General features: G+C 31.2%; 3 protein-coding genes across 3 annotated transcripts in view; 1 reads left to right on the forward strand and 2 right to left on the reverse strand.

Moving 5' to 3' along the window:
* Window positions 1-7,870: 7,870 nt before the first annotated feature.
* Window positions 7,871-14,948, forward strand: LOC106302088 (protein trichome birefringence-like 38). Its single transcript, XM_013738603.1, has 5 exons — window positions 7,871-8,299; window positions 8,814-8,985; window positions 10,818-10,996; window positions 14,055-14,213; window positions 14,400-14,948. Exons 1-5 carry the CDS (start codon window positions 7,962-7,964, stop codon window positions 14,686-14,688), a joined length of 1,137 nt encoding a protein of 378 aa, XP_013594057.1. The 5' UTR covers window positions 7,871-7,961; the 3' UTR covers window positions 14,689-14,948.
* Window positions 14,949-15,606: 658 nt separating this feature from the next.
* LOC106304940 lies at window positions 15,607-16,471 on the reverse strand. The gene has a single exon (XM_013741323.1). The coding sequence runs from the start codon at window positions 16,285-16,287 to the stop codon at window positions 15,769-15,771; it is 519 nt and encodes a 172-aa protein (XP_013596777.1). The 5' UTR covers window positions 16,288-16,471; the 3' UTR covers window positions 15,607-15,768.
* Window positions 16,472-17,144: 673 nt separating this feature from the next.
* Window positions 17,145-17,413, reverse strand: part of LOC106303727 — a 2,589-nt gene continuing 2,320 nt past the window's right edge. The window contains exon 5 of the mRNA XM_013740035.1: window positions 17,145-17,372. The gene's annotated coding sequence lies outside the window, so the exon portion shown is untranslated. The remainder of the gene's footprint in view (window positions 17,373-17,413) is intronic.

Below are 17,413 nucleotides of genomic sequence, written 5' to 3' on the forward strand. Positions count from 1 at the left end.
TGGAGAGAAAGTGAGAGATATGTTGTGTTTAGTTCACAAGAATGGAAAAAGAAGAAGGGTAAATCGATTTTGGGAGCATTAAGAGCTTCAAATTGGTTGTTCATGGTGGTTGTGGTATTGATGACAATGGCAATCTTGTAATTACTTGAAGATGATGAGGGTGAGAGAGTAAAAATGTCGTTTTCGAAAAAAAAAGAAAAAAAAAATTATGGTATTTTCGTAAATTATATGAACTTGTGGGGTGAATAGGGCAAAACCAATTTTCAAAAAAAAAGGAGGTTAGTTTTGTGTTTGACTTTAAGTTATAGGTCAATTCTGCAAAAACCCCATTAATTAATCGTTAAAGGAAGAACTGGAAACCAAGCTTGTTTCATAATCTAATCATTTAATAATAACGAGAATAAGATATGCGTCTTGTGCTGAGTGAATTTATATGAAAATTATTAAAGAAATATCGTATGGAAAAATAAAATTTATATTCTTGATCGAATTAATATTTTTGGTCTTTGAACAATTTTTTAATTTTTTTTTGTTAATTAATTTGTTTACTGATAAGTTGATCCCATTTTTAAAAATATTTTAGGTCAAAATCACTTATCGCATAAGAACCTAACGTTTAGGTTGAAGAATCTCAGGCCCTATTTGGTTACAATAAAACCAATATTGGTGTCAACTCGGTTTTTAGAGCTGTCAAATGGTCCGTCCATGGTCCAATTGGGCATGACCAGTTGGACCATTTCAGTTTTGGGCAGTAATGGGTGGTCTATATTGGACAACGGTCCAAACAAATGTCCAAGACCAATAGAGTCCATGTCCAAATGGACATGCCCATGGACACCCAATAATATTTATAATTATTTTTTAATTATTAGTTTAGATTTTATTTCTAAAATTTTGAAATTTTGAATTTTTTTGAAAAAACCGCCGGTTTTATATCATGATTTAGCAATTTATAAGTTAGTTATGGTTATGAGAATTTTACGCTTACGTGTCAATCCTATCTATCTTCAATATTTTTTTCATTTTTTGTGTCACTTTTTTCATTTTAGTTATTGCTCGATATAAATATTTATTTTTGAGTTTATTCTCATTTCGTTATTTTGTTTTGGCCTAAGATTTAGAAAATGTTTAAGATTTAAAATTATTAAAGAGATACGTACTTAGGTTAAAATATGCGCCTTGTGCTGAATAAATATTTTATATTTTTACTTATTTTAAGTTTTTATGCATATTATGAAATAATAATTATATATTAAATAACTAAGAAATTAGTTATTTTTATGTAATAAATTGATGTGAGCATATAAATCAAATGACCGTTCTTGTTTATTCGCAATCATTTTAGGGTAAATAAATTAAAACAATCAATCTTATCTATCGTATTGATATATAATTAAATTTAAATGATATTAACATAGATATACTTTTAATATGGATATTTATTAAATGAGGTTTCTACTTATATGATTTTATGATTATTTACATATTTGTGTAACAAAATTTTACACCAATTTTTTTTAAAAGTGGAATTTTTAGTGGTTTCAATTATTTATAACCATATTAAAAAAAACAATGAAGATTTCAAAATTAAAATATTAACTTTTCATTATATGTTCAAAGCAGATATCAAAATATAAGTATGTATTTTCATATGATGTATAGTTTAATTTAAACGATATAATATATATATATATATATGTGAATATATATATATATTAACATAAACATCTAGTAAAATAAATTATTTATTCATATAGAAAAAATTAAACCTTGATCACAAAAGTTTATGTGAGACTTTTAACATTTTTAGTGTAATTGTGTAATTTATTTTAATAATAAATAATTAAAAAATGATAAAAAGTATACAGATTGTTAACAAATCTTTATTATTTAAAATAATTAATTATCATATATATTTTATTCACATTAGGTAATTCTGTAGGTTTTATTTAAGGAAAGAATATATAATAATTTCATTTTGATAAATGAATGGTCCATAATGGACATACTATATAATATAAAATCCCCTAACAATTTAATTTTGGACTAACAAAATTCTCAATTGATTCTCGAGTTGTCACGTAAGCAAAATTAGCATTACGATTACTTGAAAATTTAGCAGAGCATTTTTTTTTAATTATTACAAACCACGTGTTATACAGAGAGGATCGTCAAATATTTGTGTGAAGATAAGCGTATCTTATCCCTTATCCTAAAAAACGCGGCGATTTGAAGCGATTCCTCGGCGATTATGCGTTCCACGCCCATGAACCGTAGCGAATCAGGCTGATTCGGATAAAAAAAATCGGGAAACAAATTATGGGTTTATTGGAACTCGAAATTGACTATGGCATCATGAATCTATCATATATTCTTGTTAATAACAAGGAAACAAAGGTTAATCGATCCAAATAGCCAAGAAAATCGAAAAATCATGCTGAAAAATTCTGGAGTGGCCATAACTAGGGTTGCAGATGTAAAGAAAAAGATGAAATGAAAATTACTATTTTTCCCTTCATTAATAATAAAAGGAAAAACACACAGAAAAATGCATTAACGGGGCTTCAAACTCGGGTTCAGTCACGGATTGTTGCACGCTAACCGCTGGGCTAAAGCAATATACATGGCATGATGACGAAATGTATTTTATCTAACCATTAATCTATAATTACTCTGGAAAAAAATCTCCGATTACTCTTCTATTTTTTTCTAATTTACTGTTAATTCGCTAGGTCCGGGTCGACCGCACGCGTTGTGCCTAGCGAGTTTTCGAACAGGGATCTTATCTAACTTGCCAACGTGTTTAGCACAGCCAACCAATGTGGAATGACAAGGAATATTTCCTAATACAATTATGCACGATTTATTTTAAATTTCATATAGATTGTGGCTATAGTAATACGTATTAAAATAAATAAATAATATGTAATATTTTATGATGGTGGATGCCATTTCAAATCAAGAGCTATTTCCCAGAAAGTATGGTAACGGTGTGTTGCAGTGTAAAGTCCGAAACTGCTCCCAAAAATATGTTACGAATATTTTTTGATCTATGGCCTATCCCCAACAGTTACATTTACCATCACTTAGCTATTAATACTTTAGTTGAATTAATCTATACTTCCTGACATAGTGTTATATCCATCCTCTAACCATATGATAATATCTTATAAAAACAACAGCAAACCAATCACTTCATCCCATTTTCATGATTGTGATTTATATAAGAAACAAATAAAATGTTATTGATCAACCCATTGCAATTTCCAAGTATATAAAATGAATGTGTTAGTGGGATACGGAACTCAGGTTCGCATTGCCTGGAAGCAACTTCGGCCACCAAACCAAAACCCACTCAATGGAGCAACGTGTGTAGACCCAATAAACGCGACCCATGGGACCTATATGGGTCCATCTATTTCATTTGTATTTTTAGTTGACCGAAATGTTATGGACTTGTATGGTGCAGCACTTGGAGAACTTTTGTTTTGGTAAACTACTATATTTATAATATGATAATACATAATCAGTCACATATAATGCCCAATTTTTTTTGTTAGCCAAAGTTGAGTTCAGCCCAAATTAATTGTATATGTGAATCGATTCAGAATATTTTTTTTATAACACTGAATAATTATGATATTACAAATTATGAAAATATTACAGCCGATAATTCTACATGCATTATGAGATTCGAAACCAATATTCCAGTCTTTTCATTGTGATTCAATTATGTTGGCAATTATGGTTGTTTTACATAGTAAAAATTCTTCAGTTACTTTACTTATATCAGAGATTACTATGTGATTTTCTCTTACTCAATCACAACAATTGATGAACAACTTGGAAATTATGTGTATTAGAATCGGTTGAGATATATTTTAAAACAATTGGTTTCCTAACTTTTTAACTAATTATAGAGAACAAGTTGTTCCACTCAAATGTTTGAAAAATAACAAGCTGTTAAAATACTTATTCGAACTTTCATTTCATTACATTGTTAAAAGTGATTACTGAAAGATCATCTCACCATTCACCGATCCTTGTTGAATTGTTTGACTTTAATCATTTATATCCCATATATAGTTTGTTTTGCCTTACGTCAAGACATTCACCATATTTTTGCTCTATTTTTTTGTGATTTGAGTTTCTTAACCTAACGAGTAATATTATGGTTGTACAATCCGGATTTCGATCTTGTTTAAGTTTTGTTTTCAGTTTTTCGGTTTTTCAGTTTATAAAAATTAGCTACCATATTAAAATATATCTAATTTGGTTTGGTTTGGTTTATGTACTATTGGTTTTCAATTTATATATATACAAAAACCGTGTATATATATAACATTTTTTCAATTTTAGTTTATATGATTAAAATCAGATTTATTAAAACATAAACATATTTTTAATACTCTAACTTTTAAGCAGGATATTTTTTATTTTATTTAACCATCAAAATAATAGTTAAAATTTTATAATAGTTTTAATAAAATAAAAAATAGTAAGTTAATAATATCATGATTATTAAATAAAACACAAATGTCTTTCAACATAAACTTTAATTTAAAACAAATTAGTCAAATTAACGTTTTAAATATCAAGATCATATGAATAAAATAAAGTGTGTGTATATATTATGAGTTAAATTATATAATTTATATATAATTGTACTGCTATATTTTAATTAATCGATTTATTCGGTTTAGTCGGTTTATATAACAACCCATATTCATATACTATGATTTTTTTTTAAATAACATCCATTCAGTTTATACAGCATTACTAAATCCAAACCATATCCTGTTTTTTTACTGGATTGAAACTCTCAAAGTAGTAATCATTGGCGTTGTAAATTGAGCCACTCACAAAGTCTTGAAAAGCTAAAAATTCTAGTATTACTCATCACGTTCAAATTCGTTGGTTTCCAAGATGTGTAATAGATACTAGATGATAATTATTTGCTTTTTCTTAACAATGTTATATAAATTATACCTTTTACACATATTGAACTACATTCTTTTGTCAACCGTTGATGCCAAAGTTGATTTTATCCTTCATATAAAAGTCTCACGAGAGCTGCGGTCCGTGACACAAAGAGACAGCAATAGTACGTGCAGTAATTCTTATAAATCTTTTTGGGAACTAAATAGTTAGAATACTTGGCAATAAAGCATACAAAAGAAGTGACTTAAAACATCCAAAATTCCCTACGGCTACGTGTCGGCTTTTGCAGACGCTTCCTTTGAAGACTCCTTCACGATCTCTCGTTAACAAATCGATAACGATGTTTGTAACTATGACTTGTGATGACATCCCAAGATATATAATTGGTAACCATCCAAAAGAAATACATTGGAAATCTTGTTTTTCATTGAATTAACAAAATTATATTTTCAATAAAAGAGAACGTTACATATATAATATAATTTTATCTTAGTGGTCTATTGGAGAAAACCAAATATAAAAATCGCCAAGTTAATTTCTTTGCATCGAGAAAAAATATATAACCATAGGCAATATATCATAGTAGCATTGGACTTAGGCTTGGATCTCCTAACGATAACGACACATGCATTCTTCTTCTTTTTTTTAACCCCACGACACATGCGTTCTTAAAATTGGTGTTGTGACATTTTGAATGGTTTCTTTTACACAAAATGGAGTCTCAGATTTAGAGACAAAGATAAAAAAAGCATAAATCTCATCGAAACGATCATATATGCAATAACTGTCCTAATTCAAGAGCTAGCAAATCGAAGTTGAAAAGATTGCGTGAGTATTAGTGTAGAAATTATTAGGCAATATATTATATGATTGCTAACAGGAGGTGATTGGTTGGTACAAGTTTATGTTCAGCAAAGAAACTACTATGGTTTTGTAACTTTTAGAAAATACATATACTCCCTCTGTTTCATATCGTGTCACTTTAGCTCATTTTTTTTGTTTCACAAAGAGTGTCATTCTACAATACCAATGCAATTTATATAATCTTTTATCTAAAAATTAATTGTAAAATGCATTGATTTTATAAATAAATCGATTTATCTAAAATACTATTGGTTAGATATGTAATATTAATGAAAACATAAATGCATTTTAATGAGTTCCTTAATATGTGTGAAAAGTGTCTAAGTGACACTCTTTGTGAAACTAAGGGAGTATATAATAATAGTATAAAACACTTTTCATCATTAAATTTGTTTATTATATGAATCTAAATATTTCGAACATATGAAAATCAGAATACAGCTAAATAAGTTTATGGTTCCGGAGAAATGGTTATTGACGATCTTGGTTTCTTTACAACTCTAAAGTTTTAGCTTTCCATAAAACATTCGGATTTTGTTTTTGTTTTTTTCGCATTGTACTTTTGTGTTGTAATCTTTGTGGTTAATATAATAATTCTAAAGCGAAAATTAACACTTACAGAAAACAAACTATACATAGAATTTTTTTTATTTATGACATTGTTAGATATTGGCTAGGTAACAAAGAAAAAAAGGAAAAGGATTTTTATAGTCCCTAAAAGAAGACAAAGCCCGCTCCACTTTCCACCCATGAAGTATTCTCTATTTCCATCCAAGATCGTTCTCTTTGCCATTCACACATGTATTATCTTACATATACCACTCCCTAACATACGTGTTTTCTTCATGTGACTTGTGAATCTACGACAGTGAAAACTCATCTTTGTCTTCTACTCTCAAAAGTGATTCTGGTTAATAAAATTCGACAAATTAAAATAATTGAACCAGAAGCTCAACCTGAACTGTCTACTCTGGTTAAAAAATGTATTGTTGATGCAGACCATCAGATCCAAATATTTTGATACAGAATTTAATACAAGCAATTGTCTAAGTTTCTAATTTATATTAAAGGCTAGACATGTACATAAATGATCTAGTAATTTAATACTACCACATATAGATGCATTGCATGTACGTAATTAGCTTATGTTTTACTTTGCATTCGTCTCATATTAAGTAAAATTTACGGCGCTGCTTTAACAATAAAACTAATCATTGAGATGGACTTAATATCTACGAGAGTTAATTTAATTCTACGAAACATGATTAAATTTTGTTACTAAAGGCGGGATCAACGACATATATAACCACGTCCGTCTGAAATCCCACACTATATATCCCTTTCGTTTTTAGCATCTGACATTTCAGAGAAAAAGTTATTCCAAATTATATGACGTTTTTAATTTTTTTATGTAAAAATTTATTAATAACTAATGTTATATGACTAATGATATTATACATTCTATTTATTAATTGGTTGAGTTGTGGTTAGATAAATAATTAATAATATTTTTGTTTAAAAAATATAATATTTTTTAAAAATTTACATACAGAATCCTAAAACGTCGTGTATTGAAACGGAGTGAGTATTTAGTTATTAAGAACACAAACAGAAGCTGATCTTAGCAAGATATGCAATTTTTTGCTTTAAAAAATAAGATATGCAATTTTATGTAGCTTCACAGGATCCTCTAAATAGTAAATACAAAAAAGTCCAATGACGTTTGACCGAAAAAAAGGCCAATGACTTTTTATTTAATTATTACCATGTGTGTTTATCGTCTAACTAATCTTGTGATAAACATGTTTTAACTTTTAAGACATACTAACTTTCAGCTTCTTCTTCTTTTTTCCCGACAAGCTCAATATGAGCTACAACAAGTTTACATCCTTAATTAGCTTCAGAGCCGAGTTCACCGTGCCACGAGGCCGGGTTACATAATTGGCACAATTGTGTGCATTAACATATTATAATATATACTAGTTTTATTTATCGAACATATAAGTGATAGTATGATACTATGTCGAAGCAAGGTAAAGAATATGTATATAACATTATTGTATATATGTACACAAATATGTGTATAAAAGCTTGAACCCATCAGCAAGCTTCTTCACAAAAACCCAAAACATAAGATTTTTGTTTAATAAAAAAAGATGGGTTTCAACTTCATCTCTCTCCTTTTTCTTCCACTTCTATCAGTCACAATCTTGTTGGGACTCGAGCAGGCTTTGGCTTCCGACAACACACTTCTCGAGAACACCAACCACCGCAACAGCACGGCGGACGGTGGGATGTCGTCGCTGAGAGGGAAGAAGCAGAGGAGTGGATGTAACTTGTTCCAAGGCCGATGGGTCTTCGATGCTTCTTATCCTTTCTATGATTCGTTATCGTGTCCATTCATCGACGGCGAGTTTGACTGTCTCAAGTTCGGTCGACCAGACAAACAGTTCCTCAAGTACTCATGGCAACCTGAATCTTGCACCATCCCAAGGTATATTTTTTGGTTAAAACCATCCCAAAGTTTCTATTTAACTATTCCCTTATATGTCCAATATTTTTAACGAAACAATAAAATTGAGCTAACCTTATAGTTAACAAAAATTTGATTGGTGGGTATGTATAAAATCTTATTCCATGCATCGTTTATAACCTTTTTTCTAGTTAGTACGAATTTGTTTAGCTGAGAAATTATAATTTGAATAAACGTAATTTCCTATGTCGTACGTTATGTTTTGTAAACTTATTAGAAGTTAGTGTTGATATGTATATATGTGCTTTGTTTGGTAAACCGTAAACGTGGTTGTAGAGCACCGCATTGAAGATCTTTATATTCTCTTCACAATGAAAACGAGTATTTATATTAATGTTATACATAAAAGAAGTGATCAAGTGGATTGTTTTGTAAGAATAGTCTAAAGTGGCAACAAGCTGTGATAAATTATAGTAAAGTATAAATGCATGATGATCAATGTTAATTACTTAATTTTGTTTAATCACGTAATTAGATTCGACGGTGCGGCGTTTCTGAGGAGATTGAGAGGGAAGCGAGTCATGTTCGTGGGAGACTCACTGAGTTTGAACATGTGGGAATCGTTGGGTTGTATGATACATGCGTCAGTACCAAAAACCAAGACAACTTTTGTTAAGGGAACCCCACTCTCTACTATCACTTTCCAGGTCTCTTTCTTTTCTTAAATAAATTATAAAACTGTGTTCTCCGGATAAATACAGATCTAATTATCAATCCTCACGAGGAATAGTTGTCATTAACGAAAATGAATTGGCTTTGTCATAAATACTGAATTTATTAGTCACGGACTATTCAATATATTCGTATTTAGAAAAGAGATGAAAAGGCTGTATGGTGCTAATTAGATTCTGAGTTATTCTTGGGTTCACCCTCTAGGTTCACCAGCCAATAGGATTTCATTATTTCAAATTCGATATCTTTTAAAAAAGGAACAAAATATTATCAAGTTATATTATGTTTTTAAAATAAAAAAAGTAAAAAAAAATAGCAGTTACAGAAAAAAGAATTAAAAAAAAAAATTTTAACGTCGTCAGCAAAACACTAAACCCTAAATCCTAAACCCTAAACCCTTGGGTAAACCTAAACCCTTAGGTAAACCCTAAACCCTTAGGTAAACCCTAAACCTTTGGGTAAACTCTAAACTATGGGGTAAACCCTAAACCCTTAGATAAATCCTAAACTCTAAATAAAAACACTAAACCCTAAAACTCTAAACCCTAAATCCTAAACCCTAAACCCTAAATCCTTGAGTGTTTTAGTGTTTAGTGATTTTGATTTAGAGTTTAAGATTTATCCTAGAGTTTAAGATTTATCCTAGAGTCTAAGGTTTACCTAAGGGTTTAGGGTTTATGGTTTAGGATTTAAGGTTTAGAGATTAGGATTTAGGGTTTAATGTTTTGCCGACGACGTTAAAAATATTTTTTTTTGTAATTACTACTATTTTTTATTTATTTATTTTTACCTTTTAGTTTTAAAAAGATAATATAATTTGACAATATTTTGTTTCTTTTTTTAAAAGATATCAAATATGAAATAACACAATCTTATTGGTTGGTGAACCTAAACCCAAGAATAAGTCTTAGATTGTTGCTACTTCGATCACACCCACTTGCCTACATCCCCTTAAAAAAAGTTTATTTGATTTTTAATCTACAATTCTACATTATGAGAAAAAGTGACACATACATGAGTATGAATAGTCTAGAAGAAGATATTCGATAGAAACATATAAAGTTTTCCATTTAGTAAAAATTTTGATTTGTTATTATTCGAAAGCTATTTTTTTATTTTAACCATGAATGTGCAAAGTTCTCTATCATTCATGAAACCAAAAACAATGTGAAATGACATGTCTTCTTCACTTGATGTGGACCTCCAAACTTTTTTCTTTTATTTGTTTAAAATTTAAATAATGTTTACTACTTTTTATTATTTACCACTGTGCCAAAATTTTGTTTTTATATTCTTGATACCATAGATAATAATAAAAACAAAAATAAAGGACGAGCATGCGCAACGGTGAGACTCATTGGAGTCCTTAGCGACAAAGGCATTTCGGATTAATCCTGGATATTTTGGATTTTAAAAAAAAAAAAAAAAAAAGATGACCATTCACGGGCCACCACGTAGTCGTGGGGACCCGCAAATAGTGCAAGGATTCACTAAGAAAGAATCTTTATTTAAGAATTTTAAGGATTGAATCCTTAACTTTTGGTGGAATCCACTGATTATTTAATTATTTTTTTTCTGGATTCCCACTTAAGGATTACCGCTGCGCATGCTCTAATACGTAAAGGAAGTACACTAACAACAACTCCAACAGCCCAGCTTGTTCTTTACTTAATTTTCCCTCTGACAATTTTCTACTGTTCTCTTTGTTCTGCAAAATCTTTTTTCCTTTCATTTAATAATTTTCTTATTTTTAATGGAAGTAGATATTTTGAAAATCCCTGATTTTATTTCATTTTATGAAAACCAGGAATATGGAGTGACGTTACACCTATATAGAACAACATACATAGTGGATATATCCAAAGAGAAAATAGGGCGTGTGCTTAACCTTGGAGCCATTGAAGGAGGTGCTGATGCTTGGAAAAACATGGACGTCCTTGTCTTTAACTCTTGGCATTGGTGGACTCACAAAGGCCAATCTCAAGGGTCCGTACCAATGATTAACCACATCTTTAATTTAAACCCAACTAGATCCAGACCCGCGCTGTGCGCGGAATTTTTTCTCAAGTCTTCGTTAGAGTTTTTAAATTAGTTTATACTATAATTGAATATATGGTTGGTGAACCATATTTATTTGGATATAATATATTTTCTGTATATGTATAGTATTGATGTGTACGTTTAAATATAGCATATAGATTATACATGTGTTCATTTTAAACGTATAGACAATCATACAATGTAATTGGTTTATTTTGGTTATTGGATTGTAACATCTAATCATATAAGTGCATATAGTTAAGGAGTTAATTTTTGTTTAAAGTAAATTTTTAGTTTACTTTATAAAAAATATTTGATTTAAATTTTTATATTTTATAACAACAACTTTCGCAATATCATATTTTTATCTATTAATTATGTGGTAATAAAAATTATGGTTTTATTTATGTAATATTTAAAACCTCATGAGGCCCACAAAACAATAATTGATTAATTGGTAAGATCCATTAGTTTATAAATTAAATGTGTTTATGGACCAGGTCCAATATAATCTAAATTGATTTGTCCAAAAGGCCAGATAATTGAGTCCAATAACACAACAGATTTTTTTCCGGGAAGTAACAAAAAAACGTATCTAAAGTCAACAACTTTCAGCCATTCTTTTGTCGGTGAAAAGATAAGACACCAAGATATCTTCGTCTCCCTCTGCTCTTGTTCCATGGAATCGATTCGCACGATTTTACTAATCTGACGACTCAATTCTTTGAGATTAATTGCCACAGATCATTTCCATCCTCATCCATGAGATTTCCTAAGTCGATATCTGTAAGATTTTAGGTAATGATCTTTAACCCTAAGTCGTAGAATTCATCTTATCTTCTTCTACTTCAAAAATTATAAGTCATAGGTTTCTTTTATCTATTTTCATATAAGATATACATGTTTTGTAAGTCTGTATCTTAAACGAAACTTCGTTGATTTGTAGCTGAGTCATGACAAACGAAAAGGCTATTTCAAAAGAAGCAAAACCTAAATCAATAACAGAAGCAAAATTCATCAAAGACAATTGCGAAACAGGTTATGTTTTTCAGCTTTTAATATCGTAATTTATATCTAAGATTAACTTGATTGGAGTTTTTGGACAGGTAACAATCAAGTATTCTTAAAAGGACTTAAGAAGAGTTGTAGACAAACCTGCCTTAGCTTATACAAAAGATAAGTAGACAGCAAATATTTATATACTCACGTTTTATCTGTTTGACTTTGAAAAGACTTGTATTTCTTATACATTAGCTAATTGACCTCTTTTATATATGTTTCAGCCAGCTTCTTACAAATCTCTTTCAGAGAGAGTTCTGTCATATATGGATGTATCGAAGAAACAGAGAACAAAAAAAGAGAATTTCAGATAACAAAGGTTAGTACTATCTCGAATTATAGTTAGTGAGCAACCATAATATAAAAATGTTGAATCATTATATGGCTAGACGGTTTAGGATTGTACTAATACTTTACTCTAAGATTTTAATAGACTGGTTTGAAATTGGACTGATTTTGTTACTCTAATTTATTCCTCTATGATTCGTTTACACTTATGGATTGTTAGTATTACTTTGACTGCATTGGTACTGTTCTGATAAAAGTATAACGAAATAGTTTTAGTTAGATGACAAACTGCCATTTATTTAGGATCAAAATAGGATGATCAAGTACATGTTTGGTGAATGATTTATACTATATGGATTTAGTTATTTCATTGATTGTAATTTTCTTTTGGATCAAAACGTGATAATCAATATACACGTTTGGTTTGACTCCAAACCTCTATTAGGTAGATAGAATTAAGTATACTTAACAGTGTATGCTAAATATATAACTAACTGATTGTAATACTTAACTTGAAAGTTCGAAATAAAACATTCATAGTCAACATTCATATTTGATATTTACGGGATTCTATATGATGTTAACATGAAGTAGGAAATGCGCAGTGATAACAGGAACTATGAATTACCACGAATTTAAAGTAAGTCTAAATTCCCGTTTGTGTTTTAAGAAAATTTATTTAATCACTTAACATTACTTTATTTGGTACACTAAAATATTGAGTAATATACTGCACTATTTATAGTTTCCTAATAACATATTTTCAAAGTCATATACTCAACTTTTGAAGTCGATGAAATCATAATTAATAGGTTAAAACAATTAGACAAACTAAAAGGATTCGTATGGATAACTTGAAGAAGAATAAAAAAAATTATCTTTATTAGAAGTCCCATAATTATTGAAAAAACCAAATAAAAATAATAAATTGAAATTAAACAAATAACATCAAAGTAAAAAAACAAATAAAGAAGAAAAATTGAACATAAAGTGTCCACCAAATTAAATTTCACGAAGCTTCAAACTACTCCCCATTATTCTTTTCCACCTTAATGATCTTGAAGCATTGTTTCTTTGAAGTAGAAGAAAGGTCGTCGAGATCACTGTCTACTCTTCGTTTTGAGAGTGGAGTTGAAGACAAACATGTGTTGTCTTCACTTTCAATACTGATCAGCGACACCTAAAAATGTATAAAAATATAAGGAGACAAATCTATATATGATTAATACATAAATACTTCAAAAAAAAAATTAACAAACCGGTCCAGATGAACGATCAGAAGAAACAACATTAGTCAGAGTATCGTCATCCTCAGTTATTATTTCATCAGCACCCCAAGTTTTCCCGATAGCAAAAATATCAGCTCCATAGTCGACATTGTCTTTGTTCACGTAGACACCAAATTTGTAAGTTTTCCCAATAAGATCATTAATAACATCTGGTAAGTCTTCAGGATCCTCAACCTAAATAGAAAATTATCAAACATTTCAAAACTGACGAAACCAAAAATTATAAAAAATTAGAGGCAATAAATGAAGGCTTATATACCTCATCTAGAGAACCACCTAGGAGAACAAGTAGATATATATTATCCTTTGTACAACTTAATGTTGAATCTTTCTTCTTCTTTTTTTCTTGATGTTTAATTTAAATTTAGGTGGGATTATATTAGAGTTGGGTCTTCTTTGGTAAGAGACATGAACCGTCTTGACGCTTTCTACAAAGGACTTACCACTTGGGGTCGATGGGTTGATCAAAACGTCGATACCACCAAGACCAAAGTTTTCTTCCAAGGCATTTCTCCCACTCACTACGAGTAAGTCCATTTAGATTGCGACTGTTGCCAAACGTTATTTTGCGTATTCGTTATGTAAAATGCACACGCAAAAGAGAACACAAACAAACAATCAAGATGCATTTGTGTACCATTATCTATGGTTTGAGAAAATATATAGCGTTCAAACACAAACTAAATCGGTTTTGTCTTTCTTGTGGATGACAGGGGAAGAGAATGGAACGAGCCGAGGAAGAGTTGTAATGGGCAAATGCAGCCGTTGGATGGATCAAATTACCCAAGTGGCCAGCCTCCATCTGCAGGAGTTGTGTCCAAAGTGTTGAGTTCGATGAAAAAACGTGTGTTCTTGCTAGATATCACCACTTTGTCTCAGCTGAGAAAAGATGCTCATCCTTCTACTTACGGTGGCGATGGAGGAAATGATTGCAGCCATTGGTGCCTCCCCGGGTTGCCTGATACTTGGAACCAACTTCTCTACGCAGCACTTTCCATGTGAACTGAGTAAAGTGCAAACACACACCTTCATTCTGTAAATTACATTCTTGGAGGTGCAAAGAATCTGACAGTTTGCGTTGGGTGGAGAGTTAAGTGAAGACTAGAGACATAAAGAAGATTGGATTGTAAAGCGCCTTTATATTATTTGGTACGGGAGAAGCAATAATCTTAAATTGTCTATATAGAATGTTGTGTGACTATATAGAATGAGATTAATAACAAAAGAAACATTCTCAATAATAATACACTATTTTGGTAACTCTTGGCTTACTTTGATTTGAAGAGCGAAGCTGTACTTACGTAGATCTCCATTGAAATAGCTTGGGATAGAGTTTTGACATCCTCATTAACAGCACTAATAGCGTATCAATGTACCATGAACATATGTAATTAAGATCCAAAAGCTACAGGAAGAGGATTGACATAGGCCCTGTTCGGTACTCAGTCGCTGCGACCATTTCTGGCGATCGAAAAACAAGCTATCGAGATTAACAAAAATATGGTGGAAAAAAAATAAGATAACGCTGCGATCACTTTCGTTAAGTTTTCCGGCATTGTTCTGGTCGCTGTAAAAAGTAGCGACGGTTATGATGATCGCTGCGTTTACTTTTTAATCCGAAAAACCACCGCTGCCGGTGTCACTCTTCCCACGCATGATCAAAAAACACTTACAAATTTCGTCGCTGGACGCTAACGCAGCGACTAGAAAACGAACAGGGCCATACACTTATATTACTCACTCAATTATCGATGTGGGATTCTAATAGACCCTCTCACATTCGGATCTAGACATCAGAACGTGAAGTTTGTGACATTAGACATATTATCAATGGCCGTAACCACTTCCAAAAAACTACATCAAAAGTGAAGAATGCCACACAGTGATACCACTCAACTCTCCATGTACGGTTCTAATCACATGACTCTAACTAAGAAGAGTGATAAAGTTGTCTGATATGATTTATGATAATTCAATTGTACAAGAAAACCATGGCGTCTACTATTACAGAAGAAACTAGACCTCAGCAATTCGAAAATTTAATTGAAATCACCTATGAGATCATGATGGATTTTGCACCCCTCAAGGGAAAATGAAACCCTTATTGATGAGGATCTGCACGCAGCTCGTCTTCTTCTTGGCAACCTCTCTGTCTTCTTCTTCCTCCTCTGTCCTCCTCGAGTTCATAACAATGGCTTTCACAACATCCCTCAAAGGAATCTTAAGCTTCTTCGCTGGAGATTCCGATCTTGAAGATGATGGCAACAGATTAGCTGGTTTCTCCAAAGGAATTGGATCAACAGGAGCCGTACGATCCTCCTCTGAATCAACGGTATCAGGGCTTTCCGGGGGAGAGACGAATCGAACCGCGTGGCTCTCCACCAATTCCTCCTCGTAATCGTTCAAACAATCAGAATCACCGCGAGGCGCGGTTCCGTCGTTTACACGTGGCGACGGCGAGGCTCCGAGGACGGAGGGATCGGAATCTGGAGGAACGCCTCGTTGAGCGAAGCCGCAGCTCCGTAGGAAAATCTCCTGAGACGCGGTTTCGTGGCAGTAATCGAAGATGGAACTGATCTTCTTCTTGTTGTTCCCTTCCATCGTCTCTGCAAACAAACTGTTCTCTCGCAGGGAGGGATGCTTAGTGATTTACAACTTTCTAGGGTTTAAGGAGGGAATGTTTTCCCGCTCACTTTAGATTCGATGCGCTCTCCTACAAACGCGTTTATTCATTGAACGCACACCAAACGCTCTCATTCCATTGTAAAACTCCAACTGAAATCGCCAAAAACAGTTCCACTTGGGTTTAGATCTGTACATTTTACGGTAGGTTATATATATTATACTCGGGTTAAATACACTCAAAAAAAAAAAAAATTCTATGAAATGAAAAGAATATATATGTGACAATTCAGTTATAGTTTTTATACTATGAGAAATTCGTTGGGATAGTATTTTAAAGTTTTTGTCAGAAAAATAGCGCCTTAATAAAAAAAATGACAAAAAAATTTTATTAAAGGGTAAAAATATATTTTTACTCTAGGGTTGACTATTCTAGACTTAGAGTTAAGAGATTTCGGGGATAAAATTTCAAATATTAAAAAATAAAAAATAAATATTGAAATTTTCAAAATAAAAAAAAATTATTTTGATTTTTTTTTTGAAGTCTATTTTCATGACAAAAACTTAAAAAAAATTTTATCCAAACAGAATTGCCCTTTTACTATTCTTAATATTATTTTAGTTTCTATATCCAGATTTTCAGGTACATTTTATATCTTTAATATTTTAAGAGTTTTAAATACATTTCTAGTATTTTGGGGTTCTAAACACCAGAAACTAATCTGATCAGAAAAAAGTGAGAGGATATTAGCGGTACTAAAAATTGAAACCCAAATCAAGAACAACCTTGAAAGCCAATCAAAATACATATATATCATCCTCTGAGTCCAAAACTCTTCGATCCAAAAAACTTGAATCCGATTAGAACCGACCCAAACTTGATCCAAAAACCTAAATGTCCAGGCGTAGAGCTAAGACTGAAACATTTGTTTCTATGATTCAATGTTTAAACTGAAATTCAGATAGTGAGAAACAAACATTTTGTTCTAAAAACAAAAAGTGACTGCAAAGTTATCCCTTTCACCTATCTTCTTCCACTACGACATTTGTTTTAACTCAAATACCCAAAGAAACAAGAGACACTAGTAGCCAACGTAAACGGCGA

Source organism: Brassica oleracea, chromosome C7 (assembly GCF_000695525.1).
Source record: "Brassica oleracea var. oleracea cultivar TO1000 chromosome C7, BOL, whole genome shotgun sequence".
In the NCBI taxonomy this organism is placed as follows: Eukaryota; Viridiplantae; Streptophyta; class Magnoliopsida; order Brassicales; family Brassicaceae; genus Brassica; species Brassica oleracea.

Excerpts from the sequence above, each read along its gene's own strand:
- LOC106302088 (XM_013738603.1), top strand. The coding sequence starts at position 7,962 with ATGGGTTTCAACTTCATCTCTCTCCTTTTTCTTCCACTTCTATCAGTC. Across the intron at positions 8,986-10,817 it reads TCTCTACTATCACTTTCCAG|GAATATGGAGTGACGTTACA; the intron begins GTCTCTTTCTTT and ends TATGAAAACCAG. Across the intron at positions 14,214-14,399 it reads ATTTCTCCCACTCACTACGA|GGGAAGAGAATGGAACGAGC; the intron begins GTAAGTCCATTT and ends TGTGGATGACAG.
- LOC106304940 (XM_013741323.1), bottom strand. The coding sequence starts at position 16,287 with ATGGAAGGGAACAACAAGAAGAAGATCAGTTCCATCTTCGATTACTGC.